The following is a 21,604-nucleotide window of genomic DNA, read 5'->3' as shown; positions in this document are numbered from 1 at the left end:
CCAGGGTGATTTCATTTCTCTATGTAAATATAAAAAAAAACTCATAAAGCTTTAGCGCCTATCTCATCTAGGGATGCAAACAGTTCTGATTCAGATCGCCATATTGACTTAATTGGATGTTGGCATACGGATTCTAATTCGAATGGTAAAAAACTCGTATTAGATCCATTTTCTTACATGTAAACAGTTTCGGATATCGAATTTGATAATAAAAATCAAAACCATATCATCTTTTTTGGCTTGCCAAATGTACGAATAAAATTCGATTCAGTGACATATCATCTTTTCCAGAATTTGTGAATTGTGGCGTGGCTCCACAATGGGGAATAAATGACTATATAGGGTGGAAAATGATTTCCTCGTGCACGTGTAAATCAAGCCTCCAAGTTAATTGTAACCTTCGTCTATGTGGTGGCCAACACTACCGCCTTAGGTGGCAACAGACTGATATGGGGACTTATGTTTGAAACTCACTCGGGGATTACTATACCATTTTTCATTATCCCACTAACCCAAGAAAAAGAGGAGATCTTTATTTGATTTCCGGAGATTCCAACAAATTGCTGAATAAGTGGGAAAAAGCGCGCGATTCTCGTCTCGTGGGCGACTTTTGTTCCTTCTCTTTTTATTGCCCTCTTTTTTTTTCCCCGATTTTTCTCGCTTTTCTAAAAATCTGGAATACAAAAATATATTCTCGTTTCCCAATCCTCCCCTCTCCGCGTATTAATTCGCTCTCGCATTTCCCGTTCTCCTTTCTCTTCTTCTTCCTTTCTCTGCAATTCTAGGGTTTCCAGGGAATCGAATTTGTCGTTGCCTCGCCGAGAGCTAGCGAATCGACTGCGGATCTCGTCTCCTGACTGCCGGTTCGCCGATCTCGATTCGGACTCGCTCGCGATCGCGTCGTTCGATGGATTGATTGGCGAGAATTCTCCTATTGATCGGCGGTTCTTTTTTAGAGAGGATCGATGGCGCAAGAGCGCCTAGCTAGGGCGTCGATGCCCAGGGTTGCTTCGGAGTCGAGATGGGTGTACCAAGACGAGGATCGGTCCGATGAGAACGAAGGCGCCAGCGATGGGGATGAGGAGGAGGGGGATTTGCCGCAGTGGGTGAGTTCCGAGTCCGACGAGGACAATGCCGCACAGCGGCTCATCAGGACGGGCCCGCGGATCGATTCCTTCGACGTCGAGGCGTTCGAAGTCCCCGGCGTTCCGAGGAGTGACTATGAGGTACTTTTCGGTTCCACAGTCCGATTGAGGTTTACGCTTCACTGTTAGATTTTGCTTCAGGAATAATGACTGGTTGCGTAATTGAAACTCTTCAATCCGTGAATTGTTTGTGCTGATCTGTTCTCGAGTGAATTCTTGAAATATTGGAGCATAGGATGCCAAATTTGTTTCCTTATTTGCTTGATTCTGTATGCTGGTGTAATGACCCGATCCTGGGCCTCTAGAACCCAGGTTCCTGGAAGTTAGTTCTCATAGGGAAATTACTCAATAACCATAACTCAAAACCCCACAACACAAAACCATGCCAGAAATTTTTTTCACTAAGTCGTGTGAGTGACGACAATAGTCCCTGACCTACCGTTACAGAATGGTGTGAGTCTACAACCTAGTAAGATTTCATTTACAAATAGGTAAGACCATTACAACTGGAGTAAGTTGGAAGCTTCTAATCTTAGTTTAGTTTACTATTTTACACACATGTTATTTATAAGTTTTACCTTATTTTTTAGCATTTTTAACATTATTCTCGAACACATATTCTACTCTAGTCGGCTATTTCGGAGATAGCCTCTTCGGGCGTAGTAATGCATGTAGACAACTCAAAGTCTACGATGTTGGCCAGACTTATGATCCAACATAAACTACAGACAGAGGTGCTGCAGTTGTTCGTCGATTGCAAGCCGGAAATGAGCTCAATCAATAGCTAACCGAAGAGCTAGGGTGACTATATCTGCCCTCAAGGTGTCTCAATGAGCTATACCTGCCCTCAAGGTGTCTCAAGGAGCTATACCTGCCCCCCAAGGTTTTGTGGTTAATGCTACATCCTACATATGTTTAGTAGGCAATGTTTTAACCCCTAAGGATATATTTGATGGATTGCCCATAGTTGGATGAAATGAACAAAAAGAACGGAACAGAACATTGGTTCTGTTCGTTCTGTAACAACTGTTTTAAGTCCAACGTTTGTTTGGACCGTACTCAAATGCTATGTTCCAAATGTCTGTTGTTTGACGATAATGTGCGGACAACTTGGACAGTCATGGATAATGGGTCGAATTACTTCATTTTGGATCGTGATGCAGAGCAGGCGGTACCAGTACCATGTGACCCTGGCACGACCAGAGAACCCGACCCACCATTTGGAATGGACGATCGGATCCAGCAGCAGGATCTGACCCCAGGTGAGTTGACTCGATGCAGGAAGATAACGCGCACCTACTCCAGAAAAGGGAAGATCCGGCTCAGCACTGATCCAGTCCCGAATTGAAGCCTTCTCGGGTCCGGGTCCGGACCCGAGACCCGGATCCAGTGGCCATCTTTAAAAGCACTGCTTAGGGCTGCGTGAGGGCAGTTTTTTGGAGAATAACTACAACTTGTTTTTTTTCTTAGCAGCCTTGTTTTCTTTCTCTGTCATTCTTTTCTCTTTTTTATTACTGTTCGTTGTTTGCCTTTTTCTTCAATTTGTTTATCAGCAACTTGTCATTGACATTGGGCATTTAATACAAATAAGTTCCAGCATCACCGTTTGGGTGAGCTTTATTGTTTTAGCCTGTTCAGCATACGACTGTACACAGTCGTGCCTTCCCAGCCTCCATCAAGGTCACGCGAGGGTTGGAGTTCGCATCAAGAAGTCGTGTCTTCACTGCTCTTATCACAGCCCTCTGAAGGCTGCATCAACTTGGTATCAGAGCCCAGACATCCTCCTTCGGCAGCCTCATGGCTCAAGAGGCGAGGGACGATCCGGCACGCAGCAAGGAACGGGAAGAAGTTGGTACCGAAGACCCAATGATGCGCATGATGGAGATGATGACAAAGATGCAAGAGAATATGCTGCGCATGAACAGAGAAATGACTGAGATCACAAAGAGGATGGATGGGATTGACTGTCGACTCGTCGCCATCGAATCGACTGCAGGATCAAACCCAGCGACAACCCAACCAGTGGGTACCACCGTGGGCAATGGCGCAGTAAGTATCATCACGGCTGCAACGATCGACCCAGCCCAACTGGGTCCTCAGCCTGCAGTATTTCAGGAGGGTTTTGAGGAAGGTCTGCGCAGGACTATCTATCGAGAGACGCTTCAGCAAGGTACGCCCACCCTAAACTCTGGTGCGACTGCGATGCAGCCGACTCCAGGGCCTCTTGGAGATCCTCCCCTCACTGGCGTGAACCCGCAGGCCTGGCATCGACCCACACATCTGGGAATGCAGGCTGGACCCGGCCTGCATGGCCCGAGTGTGACTCTGGATTAGTCCGTGGGTATGCCAACGTCAACTCGTGCAGGGATGGGTTTGTCAACCCTCTCAGCACCCGCGCGCGGGGGTGCGGTCGCCGGCAACTCGAAGACTAAGGGGATCGATCCCCTGTGGTCCGGACCTGACCCCTCAGGGACCGGTCAGGAACTTATTTTAATCGGGTCTAGACCCGATTACCGAGGACCACCCTTTGGGTTCTCAGGAGCGGGTCCGGGTCTGGCAGCCCCATACCCAGCCTACCCAGTTGGGTTTGGTTCGCAGTTCGCTCTGAATCCGACCCAACCCGTGAATTTTGAACCCCAAAATGGATCCCATACCGACCCGAACTTGTATCAGACCCGGACGGAACTCCAGCTTGATCTTGAGCCGGGTCAAAACCAGACCCATATTCATATGGACCGCGGATCGAGTTCAAACAAAACCTTTTATCCCCATAACTCGATCCCCGATCCGACCTATCCAACTCTGGGTCCGACGAGTAGTTTAGGATTAGGCCCGATCCATATCCAGTCGGGCGAACCATCCCAGTCCTACACCAACCCAACTCGATACCCGAACCCTAACCAACCCAATAACCCCTTCCCGATCCAAAACCCAGTACCTCGCCCAACCCTACACCATTATCATAACCCAAACCCGTACTACCCCTTTCCTACCCACTTAGAGCCAGAGACCCAACACAACCATCCACCTTTAGTAGGACCCCCTTACATACTAGTGCAACAGCGACAGCCACAGATGGCCCCACCCGCGGGCAAACTAGGCCGCGTCAGTTTCAGCAGGGAGCGGCGCGACCTGAGCGTCGACCACCCCTCGGTGGAGTTCGTCAGCACCAGCATCCAGGCGAGCAGTACCACATAGAGGACAATGAATCAGTGTGGGACGATGATGCTTTCTGGAACGAGTATCTTGCAGGAATGGTTGAGGCTCGTCAACAGAGAGCAATTGAGCATCCCTCCACTTATGGGGTGAAGCTGGACCTTTCGGAGTTTGCGGGGCGGTTCGACGCGGAGCAGTTCTTCGACTGGTCTTATGCCGTGCAGTTTTTCTTTGACTACCACACCGTAGCTGATCACCGTCGTGTCTCTCTAGCGTCTACTCGGTTGAGAGGATTAGCACAAACATGGTGGGTGGAGCTGCAGCGATCGAGAAAGCGATAGGGACTAGAGCGTGTACAGTCGTGGGAGGAGATGCATAGATTGATGCAGTCAAAATTCGTGCCTTCAGATCACACCGAGAGAGCCTACAAGGAGTATCTAAGCCTGCGTCAAGGCACTCGGACTGTGGCGGAGTACACTGCCGAGTTCCATCGTCTTTCTCTACGGGTGCAGATCGAGGAAACTGCCTGCCAACAGGTCATGAGGTACATTTCTGGTCTCCGTCCTATTATTTTTGACGACTTTAGCTGTATCACGGTTGAGACTTTAGATCAGGCCAGCATTTATGCCATGAACGTCGAGGAAAAGTTAAAACGGAGGCAGGAATATAGGACCTCCCGTAGTGAACAATCCAGTCGACCCAAGTCGAGTTTTCCAACCAGGGGAGCGAGCTCCCCTAGGAAGGAGGACTCAAAGTCTACCCCTAGAGCAGAATTTAGCAAACCTGATCCGTCCGGACCCGCATTCAATACCCAGTCTAAAGCCAAACCTAGTGATTCTACCATTCGTTGTTTTAGGTGTCAGGAGCTAGGGCATGTCGCGTCTAGGTGCCCCACTGTGGGCAAAAACACCCATCTCGTCGAAGGTATTGTGGAGTCAGCATCCGAGAGTGAGAGTGAGTCTTTGGTCGAGGATGAGGATGAGAGGGAAGTCGTAGAGTTCGACGGCAACGCCGACAATCTATTATCCATCCGTCATGTCTTGACCGCATCCCATGAGTCGACCCCTGCAGAATGGCTACAGAACAACATCTTTAAAACCCGATGCAACTGTGAGGGTCACGCATGTGATGTTATTATCGACACCGGTGCTTGTGAGAACATGGTGTTCGAGAGCATTGTGTCTACCTTGAATCTGAGAACCGAGAAACTGTCTCACCCCTACAAGATGACGTGGTTCAAGAAAGGAAACGAGGTTCCCATCACCCAACGTTGTTTAGTTCGATTCTCCATGGGGGAGCACTACCACGACGAGGTGTGGTGTGATGTAGCCCCTATGAGTGCGTGTCACATCTTGTTGGGTCGTCCTTGGCAGTTTGATCGCAAGACCATTCATGATGGCCGTAGGAACACGTACTCGTTCATATTTAAGGGTCATAAGATAATCCTTCTCCCCATCGAGGAGACGGGATTTCCCACGGTAGATAAGCCCGAGCGAGTTCCCCGACTGGCAGGACTATCCTACCGGTCTTTCTTGAACCAATGTCAGGAGGATGGTTATTGTTATGCTGTGGTGGCTAAGCCGTCAGTGAGTACGTCGTTACCAGTACCTACGGACATCAACCCCCTTATTGAAGAGTTTAGCGACATTATGCCAGATGACCTTCCAGATGGTCTTCCTTCCACGCGTGTCGTGCAACATGCTATTGATTTTGTGCCAGGGTTGAGTCTCCCCAATCTCCCCGCGTATTGTATGAACCCCTCCGAGCATGCCGAGTTCTTGAGGTAGGTCCAGGAGTTACTACAAAAGGGCTTTATTCGTGAAAATGTGAGCCCTTGCGCGGTACCCGCCCTGCTCACCCCTAAGAAAGATGGGTCCATGCGCATGTGTGTAGATAGTCGAGCCATAAACCGCATCACTGCCAAATACCGTTTTCCCATCCCTCGTTTGGATGATATGTTTGATATGTTGGCTGGTGCTTCCATTTTCTCCAAAATCGATTTAAAAAGTGGGTATCACCAGATTCGTATCCGAGAGGGGGATGAGTGGAAGACGACATTCAAGACACGTGATGGGTTGTATGAGTGGTTAATCATGCCATTTGGGCTATCCAATGCCCCAAGTACTTTCATGAATATGATGACCCAAGTGCTACGCCCTTGTATAGGAAAGTTTGTCGTGGTATATTTTGATGATATTTTGATTTATAGTTCATCTTTATCTGACCATTTGAGTCACCTGCGTCAGGTCTTAGAAATTTTAAGGAGAGAAAAATTGTATGTCAATGCGAAAAAGTGTGAGTTCATGACGTCCAGTGTCGTATTCCTAGGCTTTATTATGTCATCTGATGGAGTTAAGGCAGACCCCGCGAAAGTTCGTGCGATTGTCGATTGGCCTATCCCAAAGACTATTGAAGAGATTCGTAGTTTTCACGGATTAGCCACTTTTTACCGACGTTTCGTGAGAAACTTCAGCACCCTCATGCCCCCCATCACGGAGTGCCTCAAGGGTACTAGTTTTTAGTGGACGCCTGCTCCGGGAAAAGCCTTTACGATCATCAAAGAGAAAATGACCAGTGCTCTTGTCTTAGCCCTTCCTGATTTTAGTGCAGTCTTTGAGGTTGAGTGCGATGCCTCTAAGGTGGGAATTGGCGCAGTCTTGAGTCAGAATCGTAGACCTGTTGCCTTCTTTAGTGAGAAGCTGACTCAGGCCAGGTGCCAGTATTCCACTTACGATGTTGAGTTTTATTCCGTAGTACAAGCCCTTCGTTATTGGAGACATTATCTCATTTATAAGGAATTTGTCTTGTACACGGACCATGAGGCATTGAAGTATCTGAATAGTCAAAAGAAGTTGAGTGCTCGTCATGCCAAGTGGGCCAGTTTCTTGCAAGAGTACACTTTCTCGATTCGCCATCAATCTGGTACCCTGAACAAGGTAGCTGACGCTCTTAGCAGGAAGGACATCCTCCTGATGACTATGTCAGTGCAGGTCATTGGGTTCGAACAGTGCAAGGAATTATATCCCACGGACCCTGATTTTCAACAAGTCTGGGAGGGGTGTATCTCTTCAGATCACACCATCGACCCCCGTTTTAGTATTCATAATGGTTACCTCTTCCGTGGGAACAAATTATGTGTGCCTGATTTCTCACTTAGGCTTCAGTTGATTTCTGAATTACATGACTGAGGGTTAGCAGGGCATTTCGGACATGATAAGACGTTTGCTCTGTTAGATGAACGATACTTTTGGCCCAAAATGCGCAAAGATGTTGTCAAGTTCATTTAAGGGTGTCATGTGTGTCAAGTGTCCAAGGGTTATCGTCAGAATAGTGGTATGTATACTCCGTTACCTATTCCTGAACGGTCGTGGGAGCACGTATCCATAGATTTTATCGTGGGCCTCTCCAGAACGCCACGTCGTTTTGATTCAATTTTAGTCGTTGTTGACCGGTTATCCAAAATGGCTATTTTTGTCCCATGTAAGCGAACCACCGATGCCTCTTTAGTAGCGTCCTATTATTTCAAGGACGTTGCCCGCTTTCATGGTCTACCCCACACAATAACTTTTGATCGTGACACGCGTTTTATGAGCCACTTTTGGAAATCGTTATGGGCTTTATTGAAGACCAAGCTTCAGTTCAGTAGTGCGTACCACCCCCAGACCGATGGCCAAACCAAAGTTGTGAACCGCACCTTAGGAAACTTGTTACGGAGCCTAGTAGGGGAAAATGTTAAAACCTGGGATCTAGTCTTGCCTCAAGCCGAGTTTGCGTATAATAGTTCCATCAATAGGTCCACGGGCAAGTCTCCTTTTCAAGTGGTTTATGGTCGGTCGCCCACTCATGTCGTCGATCTAGCTCCAGTGACCAGTCTCCCTGACCCCGCCCCAGACGCCTTTGATGCTGTTGAATACATGCGTGATATACATAGGCAAGTCCGGGCCAAACTCATTGAGAGTTACGAAGCGTACAAAGCCTTCGTTGACAAAGGTCGTCGCGACATTCAGTTTCAAGTTGGTCAGTTTGTTTGGGTTTACCTGCGTCCTGAGGGTTTTCCCGTGGGCACCTATAATAAACTGAGCCCTAAGAAATATGGTCCGTTCCAGGTCCTACGACGATTAGGTTCGAATGCCTACCTCCTAGAACTGCCTCACGATTGGAACATTTCCCCGATTTTCAATGTATCTGATTTATATGCTTACTGTGGGGACAACAAGTCGTCGGAGCCGACTTCTTCCCAACCAGGGGAGAATGATGCAGAGCAGGCGGTACCGGTACCATGTGACCATCTTTAAAAGCACTGCTTAGGGCTGCGTGAGGGCAGTTTTTGGAGAATAACTACAACTTTTTTTTTTCTCAGCAGCCTTGTTTTCTTTCCCTGTCATTCTTTTCTCTTTTTCATTATTGTTCGTTGTTTGCCTTTTTCTTCAATTTGTTTATCAGCAACTTGTCATTGACATTGGGCATTTAATACAAATAAGTTCCAACATCACCGTCTGGGTGAGCTTTATTGTTTTAGCCTGTTCAGCATACGATTGTACACAGTCGTGCCTTCCCAGCCTCCATCAAGGTCACGCAAGGGCTGAAGTTCGCATCAAGAAGCCGTGTCTTCACTGCCCTTATCGCAACCCGGTTCGTTCACCATTTTATATGTTTTAACAAGTTATTATGGTTTTTTGCCCGGATATGGATCCAATTATGAAATTATATCTAAAATCATGAATTTTTGCACCAAATATGGATCTCGAATGAGATTTTTGCTCCAAATAAGGATCTCAAATTGGATTTTTGCCCTGACTTTATTCTTTGACTAAAAACATAACCGGGCACATAAGGGCTCTTTTAATGGATACAACATATGCTCCTGAGTAGATATTGCTGCTGTTCTTTGTTAGATCTACTCAATATGGTAGCAAGATTCACTCAAGTGTGGGAAATACAATTTTTACTACCAGGGAATTGGGATGGCATTTGTACAATTGTATTATTAGATGCAACTTCTACCTCTACTTGAGAACACCTGTTTTAGATATGTGGCAAGCATTGAGCTTACCTAATCTTCACTACGGTTATCTTCACATGAGCTCATATTTGTAATAGAAGTGATACATCTGAGCACATGAACACTAAAAAGTATATTAATGGTGTCACTTATCCCAACCCTTGTAGATGGGTTGTTCAAGACCCTATTTGCAGGCTCTCTACTAGTGGCATCAATGCATTTTCATTAGATCCCTTGATATCATGATAGTGCAAAAGCTACTATTTTGTCTTCTGAGTATGAAATTATTGGCAAAGTTTTTTCACCAGAGAACTTAGAATATGTGACATTCATCATGAAAATCTTGACAAAAGAATTGCAGGAAAACACCACGTGATGATATCGCAATATTTCAAATGCCTTTTTTTTATCAAAACCCTTTAAAAATAAAAAGTCAAAAAATATGATATTTGTGAGATATATATACATATATAAATGCAATTCAAAAAAAGAAAAGGAAAAGCAGTTTGCAGAAGCAACTGCTCATAATTTTATATGGAAATGTATTGGTCAAATACGTACCAGCTGCCATTTGCCAGTGATAATGTTGTGTAGCTACACTTTCTCCCGGTATAACCTTACAATCGATGCAACAACCCCTATCTCTCTTTCTAAGTAGGAAAAAATCTATCTGACTCGTATTAACCCCACTTTTAAATGTTACTAGGTGAGACTCCCTCTTCCTAAACCAAGTGTTTGCTAAGATCATATCATAGGACAAACCAAAATCTAAAATCCTTTCTCCACTTTCGTTTCTTTCTCCTATACCATAGCCTCCATGGATACTCTCATATCCATCCCTACTAATGCCTACATCTCCATTAAGGTCACCGCCGATGAAAAGCTTTTCTCCATAAGATATCCCTTGTACTACTCCATCTAAATCTTCCCAAAATTGACGCTTAATGGAATAATCTAAACCTACTTGAGGTGCATAAACACTAATAATATTAATAATATCCGTACCTAATACTAATTTAATAAGTAAAATCCTATCACCCTTCCTATGGACCTCAACTACATTATCTATAAACTCACGACTAATAACAATCTCTACTCCATTCCTATTCTTATTTATTCCTGTATACCAAATCTTATATCCCCAAAGTTCTATCACGTTTGCTTTCTCACCTACCGATTTGGTCTCTTGTAGACATAAAATATCCATATTTTTCCTACACATAACATTTACTAACTCTACCAACTTACCAGTTAAAGACCCTATGTTCCAAGTGGCTAACCTAATTTTATGGTCTTGAACTATCTTATTTACCCCCACCCGTCCAACAAAGTGAGAGAACCCTTGCCTATTTGACACCACACCCGGGCGCCGGTGTGACATGTCACTTCTGGGCGACGACCTAGCAACCCTTGCCCATTTATCACTGCCTCCGGGCCTATAGAGTACAATGCGTCGCTCAGTAGGGAACACCCCAACGAAATTCTCATATTGGTTCATATTCATAGGGTGTGACTAAATTTTTATCCTGGCTTGTCATTGGCCTACCGCAACCCTCCTCCTTTATCTGGGCTTGGGACCAGCAGTGTATAACTAAACAGTTAGCCAATTTTTTCGAAAAAATCTCAAAATGACTAAGTATGAAAATACATGATATTACACTAGATCTATCTGGAATTCGACTTCCCTATTCGGTGGAAGTCCTGAAAGTTCTTCGGGAAAAACATCCACGAATTCTTGTACAATCTCTACCTCTGTGATTGAGAGTTTATCGTCGACTTCAGTCTTTATATAAGCCAAGTATCCAATACAACCCTTCTGTAGATACCGGTTGGCTTGAAGACATGAGATGATTGTCGGTTTTGCAAGTTTTCTAACACCCCGAAGGGTGAAAGTAAGGGTTTCGGGGTATTGAAAACTGATGTTTTTTCTTCGACAATCAATAGTCGCATGATGATTAGATAACCAATCTATGCCCAAGATAATGTCAACTCCCTTAAAGTCCAATATCAGAAGGTCTACTTCATTTACATACGCTGACTTTCCTACCAAGTGTCTCTACTTGGTATTTTATTTCTAGAGGTACAGGTGAAACAGGTAATAGTACCGTAAAAGTAGGGGTGGTAAAACTATGTGTAACACTCGATTCAAAGAGAACATGTGCACTAATACCAGAAATTTGGAATGTACCTTACACCACATCTAGGCTAGCCAAGACTTTATGTAGAGTCGATGCATAAACTCGACCTAGAGCAACTGGTTTCTCTTTGGGTTTTGCTCATTCTCCTTGTACTGGCTGGGGACATTTCCTTGCAATGTGTCTCATTTGTCTGCAATTGTAACATTTGATATTCTTTTCATCGCAACAACCTTCATGCTGGAAGCTGCAAGTCCTACAACTGTTGTTTCCCTTGGAAGGTGATCTTCGGTATCGAGGTTTCTTAGCTTTTGGTTGCTCAAGCTTCTTCCTTTACTGCTTATTGTTGTTTTCTGCTCTGCTTTGCTCCTGTGGTTTTGAAGATCTGTTGTTGCCTTGCCTCTTCTTGAAAAACCTTCGAGACGACGAGCTAGTTTGTCCATGTTGTACTTGCTTGGGTTTCTCTTGTACCTTCGGTTTTGTTGTTCGAGCATCCCAAAACTCGTACCGAGATGTCATCTCCACCAATCTGTCGAACCTTTGAATTTGCAAAGGTCCCACCATCCTCAGAATTTTAGGTTTTAGTCCGCGCTTGTATAGCTTGCATTTTTGCTTTTCAGTAGATACTAAAGCCTTCAAAAATCTGGATAGTGAATTGAATTTGGTGGTGTAGGTTGCTACACTCATATTTTCCCTGTTTGATGTTTTTAAACTCTTCTTCTTTCTCCATCTTTTCGATCTTGGGGAAGAATTGTCTGTAGAACTTGTTCCTGAAGGTGATCCAGGGAACAAACTCTTCACTTTCTAGGACATCTCTGATGGATTGCCACCAGTACTCAGCATCTCCAATTAAGTTGGATGTCGCGACCCATGCTTTCTGGTCCTCTAGGCACTGTATTGCATCCAGTGCTTTATCTGCTTGCATCATCCATTTTTTTGCTGCTACTTCTCCAGGAGTTCCGTCGAACAAGGGCACTCTCATATTCTTGAACTTCTCATCACATTTGATGATTCTATTCTTAAGTATATTCTCTTCCATATTTAATTCTTCTATTGTGTATTCTATTGAAGGAACCTTTCTTCGATGAAGAAGAACAAACTTGGTTGATTCAAATTTCGATCTTAATCTACTAATAAATTGAAAGAAATGCTTTATATTTATTTGATTTTGGCGGAGTTCTATGTCTTATGGATAATGACACTTTGGTTCAAGAAGAGCCAACTCTTCTCATATTTCGCTCGGACAAGCTATTATAATATTCTGTAATGCTCTTGTCCCCTTGAACCATATTACGAACTTTGTTTTGTAAGTTGCACACATATGCAATATCTTTAAGAGAATACATTCTCTTAAGATAGTCTCAATCATCATTGGCATGTTTAAATTGTATAAGGCTTGAATATTTCTTGATATCCATACTACTTATGAGCCAAGACATAATCTTGGCATGTCCCATTCTCCATTCCTTCCACTTTTTTCATAAGTGGTAATGGTTTTTGTTTTCTCAACCTCAGTAAGAGGTATTTCTTTCTTACATTCAATCTTTGTAAGGATTAACTTAGGTTTCAAATCAGTCATATCCACTAATCCCCATAACCCCTTTCCCCATATAAGGTGCTTCATAATTGAAGCCCACAGAACATAGTTTGAATCATTGAGTTTAATGGGTTTAATGGTAACATTATCATTGTCATCCATTTTACAAGGTTTTGGGAAAGAGATAAGGAAGAGAAGAAAGAAGAAGAATAGAAAAAATAAGAGAGGGAAAGAGAGTAATAAGTACTCCACTACGGATGATGAGTACAAGTGCTCCTCCAAGCTCCCAAGCTCTTACATGATCACAATTTCACATGCACTTGAAAAGATCTTCACTTCTTTTCCAAACTTTGAATGGCATGCTTCTCGATGCACTGAAAAACACTTATCTTGAACACTACTGTGCTATGATACCATGTAAGATTACATGTAAGATTACAAGTTCTTGTATCACTACCAAATAAGACTACAAGTAGTCTTAATCAAAAGATCACACAAAAGAACCACAAAGGTTCAACCTCAATACCCAAAAAAGGGTATGCAACAAAAGGCGAAAAATATATTTTATTGGCTGGGAAAAACCCACTAAAAGCATACATTGTAAGGGGATCTTATCCCATATTTATGCAAGTGCGAGCTAAAGGGAGTCGTTGGGCTTGCCGTTGGGAGTCCAACACCTCTCTACCTTCTGACTTTAGTCAAATATTGACTAGTCAAAAGGTTTACAAATGTACAAAAATAAAAAAGAAAAAGTAAAAAGATCCTATTCTAACTAAACTATTCTAACTAAAATATTGATGTATATACTATTTTTTACAAGATTTGGCTTTTATTGAACTCGTCTATCTACAACTTAGTGTAAGAAGGAAAAAAAATGAACTTCAAGTATCCATGTTTCCTTAGGGTTCAAAACGATAATACAATGCATAGAAGGCTCGGCCCCTTAGTTGACTCTCTAATACAAGCTGGACAAAAATGTCCTTTTGAGGTTGACCGAGAACAAATAGGCTAAATAAAAGAGTAAAAAGAACTAGAAAAAGACTGGCACACTCTATGTACAATATAATACATGACAATGTTAGAAATGTCAACCATGTCTCAAGGCACAACTTAGTCTAATATTTTTCACAGTCTCCTTCCCTTATATAGCACTCCTTTATGGGGTTTTGGCATCTTCTCAAGCCAGTGTTTGAAAACTTGCAGGGTCAACCCAGTGACTTGGTTGACTAGGCTGAGTTGCACACAGTACACACACACACACACACACACACACACATATATATATATATATATATATATATATATATATATATTGAGAGAGAGAGATTATATGGCATAAAATATTGATATTATGTGTATTATATGTAAAAGGATGCATATACATGTATTAATCAACATATTATAAAAAATATCACTTTGTAATTTGTATACATATATGCACATTATAAAACATATGACATTGAATATACTATTTCCGTTATATGTTCATATTACAATATAACGGAAATAGTATATTCATAGTTTTACATATTTATATAAAATATAAAGTTGTCATGATCTGGCCAAGTCATGAGTCAACCCATACCGGGTTGGCTCAAGAGTAATTGTGTTTTAAAACTATGTCTGAAGCATATGCATTCACATGCAATTTTCTTCCAAGGTAATAATGCCCTAAGTAATATGCCGGGAGGGGCTCTGAACGTGTCAGCAGTCTAGAATATACTCGTAGCTGTCTTCTTGTCTTGGAGTACCCAGAAACTGCATCAAGATATTTGGAATCATTAATAGTTGCTTGATATCTCAACCTATGGAAGAAAATGTGAAGGACTAGAGTTGGTGGTCCTTTTCCATGGTAGTAGAGTTGGCTGATATGAAGTAGCTGTGCTGATAAACAAATCTAACAGGAACCTGTCATTTGGCCAAAGCTCTGTGGTGCAGAGGAGCATCATTCCACATGTTCAGGCTTCCACATTTGCATTACAAATGCAATTGTTGTGACTGGAAGTTGCTTATGTATATGTATGTATGCATGTGTGTTCACTTAGTATTTCACAAATAAACTCCGTTCTTTCTGCATAATCTTTTATATCCTTTTTAATTTTTCTCTTCTTTTGGCTTGCACAATATTGAGAGTCCATAATGTCCATCAAAAATTCCCTTCTTGGAGCAGGCCTCAGTTTTTTATGCTTTTGTAGAAAGAGCATCAAATGGTATATCAACTCATGACCATCAAAGAGACTTTTGGAAAATAACCATGTTTTTTTGTGGAAAGAGTGTCATTTGAAATGCTACATAAACATCCATGAAAAAATGAAATAAGGACGAGAGATATTACAAAATCAAGTGATGTTCTGAATTCTTATCTTCCCAAGGATATCAAAGTTATGCAAGCCATGGAAATTCATAGATTGAGATTTGGTTTAGCTCAAGGTCTTGCAATTAAATGTTTTCTGCATGAGAAAATCTTGCTTGTGCAACATGCCATAACTTTAGGATATTGAAATATCAAAGTTATTCCAAATTCTAATTGTACACTTGTCTATCTCTTTTCCTGGTGCAATTTCTACTGTATCATATTTCTTCTCTTTGTTTGTGCTCCAAATTTCCATTATATGCCATCATTCTATTTAAATCTGTATAAGTTTTTATTTATTGAATAGTTGGCTATCTGAATTTGTTTGTTCTATTTTTTTTCAGAAAAAATATGAACTTCTATTTCTAATTGTTGACACTTCTAAATGATCAGTATTGTTTGGTCAGGTGTACATGTTTCATGCATTGAGAAGTCTCCTTGTCTAAGAGGGGCACCGACTTTTGCTTTTCCTTTTAATTCTTTTGCTTATATATGTTCATTCTGTGTTGGGAATATATAGAGTAATCCCTTTGTTTTGAAGCATCCATTCTGAAAATGAAAGTTCATCTCATTAGAGATGCAAAAACACAGAGAAACATTCTGTTTATGAATGAATTCTCCCTGAATTATCTGAATCATGAGATTTAATTGCAGGACTTTACTTTGGGCAGGACTGTTCTGCTTGCTTTCCAAACACTAGGAATCGTCTTTGGGGATGTTGGAACAAGTCCATTATATACCTTCAATGTGATGTTTAACAAAGCTCCTATACATGGGGAGGAAGATGTTCTTGGAGCACTATCATTGGTCTTGTACACATTGATTTTGATACCATTGGTCAAGTATGTCCTTGTTGTGCTTTGGGCAAATGACAATGGGGAAGGTGTGATTCTGTAAAGTATAGTGCATCTATGCTTCATTCACCTATTCATCCATCCTGTGTTCACCCCCTGCTATTTTTGTTGTGCAATATTTATTGCAGGTGGAACATTTGCATTATACTCTTTGATATGCAGGCATGCGAAAGTCAGTCTTCTTCCGAATCAGTTGCCATCTGATGCTCGTATATCAAGTTTTAGACTGAAGGTGCCATCTCCAGAGCTTGAGAGATCACTAAAGATTAAAGAAAGTCTAGAAACTTCATTGCCACTGAAAAGGCTGTTTCTCATGTTAGTTCTTGCTGGTACTTCTATGGTGATCGCAGATGGAATTGTTACACCTGCAATGTCAGGTTTGGTGTTATTATCCTCAGTCTTTTGATAACGACTTGATTGATGTCTCCAAATAATGGTTCAACTAGGTCTTCATTGTATAGGATTCTATGCAATTGTCTTATCTTGAACCTGAAGGTCTATCTGTAGGTTCTCATCTTCATCATTTGGAATTTCAGTAATGTCAGCTGTGGATGGTCTCAAAATTGGAATATCTGGAGTGAAGCAAGGTAAATCCATGAATTCATTGACCCATCTAGAATGATTATTGAGAGGTCCTTCTTTTAATTTCCCTTTTTCTAATAATTGGGAGAGGATTATCTTTTCATCTTGGATTTTCTTCCCCTTTTGTCTCATTGGCTATTTTGTACACTTGGACCAAGTCCAGAAAGCACACACACTGTCTAAGAAGAGCATGAACTCAGATACATGTGTTATTTATTGTAGTGCATCTCAGCTAAATGGAAAATGTTATTATTGGATACCCTTGTCTTTCTGCAGAGGAAGTGGTGCTGATTTCGGTAGCATTCCTTGTTATCTTGTTCAGCATACAAAGATTTGGCACAAGCCAAGTTGGGCTAGCCCTTGGACCTGCTTTATTCATCTGGTTCTGTTCTCTCGCAGCAATTGGGGTCTACAACATTGTGAAGCATGACAGAAGTGTTCTAAGGGCATTTAATCCTGTCCATATCTACTACTTTTTCAAGAGGAATTCAAGTAAGGCATGGATGTCACTTGGTGGGTGTTTTCTATGTGCCACTGGTAAGTACATTCATAGTCTGTCTTTACAGTTGCAGGGGATCACTTTACCATGATGTATATGAACCCTTCTGCTCCATTTTCCACTGATAAAAAACAACTTTTATGTTAGTCAAGATGATTACAAATTTACAAGGATTTGAGGACATGAATAATCTTCCTGCTTCAAAACAATGTATATCCTATGTCACATGTGTGCGGGTGCGGGGGTGCGGCAATATATATATATATATATATATATATATATATATATATATATATATATATATATATATATATATATATATATATATATATATATATATATATATATATATATATAAAAAATTTGTGCAGGGGAGGGGTCGAGCCCCCTCCCTGCGCCCTCTTTGTGCAGGGGAGGGGTCGAGCTGATGAGTTGTGGAGCCTAATTCAGAGTTTTTGCCCTTGCAGAAAGGGGGTCTGGGGGCTCCCCCCCGGCGCGGGTGCGGTCACCGCACCGGGTGCCGCACTCGCGTCACGTCGACACGGGTGCGGCACCCGGTTTGTGGAGTCCCTGTGACATAGTATATCACTCAAATTCTCTTAAAATGGAATTGTAAGGCTTGATGATGGTGATATGTAGAACAGTTTACTGAATATCTTTGGTACTCAAAGGCACCCCTTTCATTAGATCATTATCATAATGCACACTTAAGTAAAGCTGTTACCAGAGCAAGTCAAACTAATTGTATTTATTTTGGACTTCATTCTTGAATAAGATGAGAAATATTAGGGGATTATAGTCCTAGGAAAGTCAAGGCTAATGTCTTTTTGTTGTTAAAGAAAAGCAATATTTTGGTTTTTTTGTTAAAATGTATGCATATATATAACTGTATTTAATAATGTTTCTTGTATTGGCCCACCAGGGTCATTTTGGTAATTTTACCTTTTGTAATAGGGACTGTCCACTAGGGACAGTTTAGTCTTTTCGGAATTTATTTTTCTTTTTGTGTCTTTTTCACATTATGTAAGGGCACAATGGTCAAATGACCATAGAGCCGTTGGGATGCTCCCAACATCTCTTGGAAGCTCCCCAAGGCCTCTCTTGTGTATAAATAGGGGCTTCTCCCCTCTTTTATTTTATGCTTCTCTTAAGCATTTATGCTCAATAAAGATTATATTTTTTACTCTTGAAGTCTTGTATATTCACTTTGTGCTTGTGTAGTGTCTTACTGCTATTGTATTGTCCTTTATTGGACTTGTATTAGTGCTTGTGCACTTTGTATTTGTTTTTCTGCATACTTCATTACAGTTTTACCATCAATTCTCTTCTTTTGTTACATCCATGATAGTTTAAAATATCCATGGCCTTGAATCCTTATGGACTGGCTGCATTTCAGGTTCTGAGGCAATGTTTGCAGACCTATGCTACTTTTCAGTTAGATCTGTACAGGTATGAATAGTTCTAACCAGTTGTTGAGTATGTTAGTGTATTTCTGCTGTCATGTAGTTGTGATTAGGTATTTTATTGACTTGTTAAATTTTTTAAGAGAAGGTAATGAATTGAATTTTTTTTATGTTTTTTTGATTGTCATTAGTGAATCTGGTTGTAGGTTACCTTTGTTTTCCTAGTTCTTCCATGCCTAATGTTGGGATATCTTGGCCAAGCTGCTTTTTTGATGAAAAACCTGGACAAATATGAGCAAGTCTTCTTTTCTTCTGTACCAGGTAAGTTTAGCAATTGTGTGTTGCAATTGCTCTTGAACCTTATTTTATTTTTATCATTAAGATAAAATGACATAATGATCAATGACCACAGATGGAGCTTTTTGGCCGGTCTTTATCATTGCTAATATTGCTGCACTAATTGCTAGTCGAGCAATGACATCAGCAACATTTTCGTGTATAAAGCAATCAACTGCTCTTGGCTGTTTTCCTCGTCTGAAAATCATACACACCTCCCGGAGGTTTATGGGTCAGATATATATTCCTGTTATGAACTGGTTCTTGCTTGTTTTCTGCTTGCTGATAGTCGCCACTATTGCAAGTACAAATGAGATTGGAAATGCTTATGGTATCTTCAAGTAACCTCTTGGCTCTTTGTTTTAAGAATGCATTGATTTTATTTGTTTCTGTTCAGTTACACAGCTACTCATATTGTTCTCATCTTTGATCCACAGCAATTGCTGAGCTTGGGGTGATGATGGTGACCACTGTCTTAGTAACTTTGGTCATGATTCTAATATGGCAGATTAACATTATCATTGTACTCACCTTCTTGATTCTATTCCTGGGAATGGAATTAGTATTCTTTTCTTTGGTTCTTTGGAGCATCGTTGATGGAAGCTGGATCATTCTGGCATTTGCAGCTATCTCATTTATGGTAATGATTATATGGAACTATGGTAGCAAACTGAAATATGAAACTGAGGTGCGGCAGAAGTTATCCATGGATATAATGAATGAGCTTGGTCCTAGCCTTGGTACTATAAGAGCTCCTGGAATCGGCCTGCTTTATACCGAGCTGGTCCGAGGGGTTCCGGCAATATTTGGGCACTTTCTCACTAGCCTTCCTGCGATTCATTCTATGATCATATTTGTTTGTATTAAATATGTTCCAGTCCCAGTTGTTCCACAGGATGAGCGCTTTCTCTTCCGGCGGGTTTGCGCTAAGAGTTACCATATATTTCGCTGCATTGCAAGGTATAGTTGGAACTTCTGTTAAAGATTTTACTAAATCAGATGCCCTTCTGTTTTCTTTTTATTGTGTAATTGATTCGGTGAACTAAGCGGTCTAGCTTCCAAGCTTTCAAACTATCCTTTTTGTGGAATCGCTGAGTTTTGAAGAAGTGGAAAATATTTCTTGTTTAGCTCTATCCTTGGAAAAGCTGGTTATTCTTTCTTAAAACACATACTTGGGCATCTTTCAAACACATACTTGGGCATCTTTCAATGTTTAACACAGTCAACAGTTACACAATCATAGAAGACAATGTTTGATGATTGACACGTTAAGACATGGTGAGAACATCAGGGATGACATTCAATTCTAGGGATAGCATGGCATCCATGGCCAGTGATAATATAGTGGTTGAGGATTGTCCTCAAGGATTAGTGACTTGGTGACAGGATTTTTCAACAACTATGATAACAGGCTTATTACACTATAAGGTCCACACGGGTATTTGGGAATGTACCTTCAGCATTGAGTCTGTGTCTAGATTTCCTGTTTGAGCTACATTCCATTTGGTTGTTAATACAGCTTATTTTTTCCTCTTTATTCTGTGTGTCTGTCTTGTTTCAGCATCTTTTTTCTGCAATCATCAATTTCTTGGTATTTACCATGTGCTGTGAAAGATTATCCAAAAAAGTAGATGCTGACATAGCTTTATATTTTATTCGTTTGTTTTTTGCTTGCTTGTCGATTCATGTTGATTTGGTTTCAACAGGTATGGATACAAAGACGTGCGCAAAGAGAATCATCAAGCATTCGAGCAACTTCTCATAGAGAGCCTTGAGAAGTTCATCAGGCGGGAGGCCCAAGAGCGATCGCTGGAGAGTGATGAGGACAGGGACAGTGATTCTGAAGAAGAGTTGGACCCTTCTAGAACACTTATTGCACCAAATGGCAGTATATATTCGCTTGCAGTGCCACTTCTGTCCGACTACGAGAGCATCATTACGCCAGCCCGGGAGGCAAGCACCTCTTCCACGGGAGTAACCCTGGCAAGTGAACAAACAGAAACCGCAGCCACATCAGAGGGAGACCAGAGCCTTGAGAGGGAACTATCATTTATACGAAAAGCTAAGGAGTCCGGGGTAGTGTATCTCCTAGGGCATGGAGACATCAGGGCAAGAAAGAATTCTTGGTTCTTCAAGAAACTGGTGATCAATTATTTCTATGCATTCTTGAGAAAAAATTGCAGAGCAGGGATTGCAACGCTGAGCGTGCCACACACGAATTTGATGCAAGTTGGCATGACTTACATGGTTTGAGATGGAGATTTTGCATCGTAAAAATGAGGTGGGTTTTTTTGTTATCCATCCAAGTATGGGATTGAGAAGCCTGTGAATGGTTCCGGACATTGTATTCTTTTGCGCCCTGGTTCTTAGCGTCAATTGCATGGCAAAGCACATTTTGATTCTCATGTCATCTAAATTCTTGTTTAGTTACAGGTTAATACTGCATTTACGCATTGCTTTGGTGTTATATTCGTAAGGTACGGGCTTGTGAGCAGAGTATGAAATTCCCAGCCGGTGAATCCAACACTGCATAAGATCACGAAGACGGTCTGAGCATCTCGGAGTTTGTGCTGATTTTAACGTGGGCATGTTCTTTTACATA

General features: G+C 41.7%; 1 protein-coding gene across 1 annotated transcript; it reads left to right on the top strand.

Annotated features, from left to right (window-relative positions):
- Positions 1–594: 594 nt before the first annotated feature.
- Positions 595–21,469, top strand: LOC149816309 (potassium transporter 7-like). The gene is made up of 10 exons (XM_089987496.1): positions 595–1,226; positions 15,983–16,211; positions 16,311–16,559; positions 16,719–16,769; positions 17,041–17,301; positions 18,660–18,712; positions 18,873–18,987; positions 19,079–19,333; positions 19,440–19,962; positions 20,709–21,469. Exons 1-10 carry the CDS (start codon positions 966–968, stop codon positions 21,253–21,255), a joined length of 2,544 nt encoding a protein of 847 aa, XP_089843622.1. The 5' UTR covers positions 595–965; the 3' UTR covers positions 21,256–21,469.
- Positions 21,470–21,604: the final 135 nt, after the last annotated feature.

Source organism: Nuphar pumila, chromosome 14 (genome assembly GCF_984573655.1).
Source record: "Nuphar pumila chromosome 14, dmNupPumi1.hap1.1, whole genome shotgun sequence".
Lineage (NCBI taxonomy): Eukaryota > Viridiplantae > Streptophyta > Magnoliopsida > Nymphaeales > Nymphaeaceae > Nuphar > Nuphar pumila.
This window is presented reverse-complemented; position numbering and strand designations above follow the sequence as displayed.

Bases quoted from the DNA above. Each gene is read 5' to 3' on its own strand.
- LOC149816309 (XM_089987496.1), top strand. From the start codon at position 966: ATGGCGCAAGAGCGCCTAGCTAGGGCGTCGATGCCCAGGGTTGCTTCG. The intron at 16,770-17,040 runs GTAAATCCATGA...GTCTTTCTGCAG, and splicing joins AATATCTGGAGTGAAGCAAG to AGGAAGTGGTGCTGATTTCG. The intron at 18,713-18,872 runs GTATGAATAGTT...ATCTGGTTGTAG, and splicing joins TTTCAGTTAGATCTGTACAG to GTTACCTTTGTTTTCCTAGT.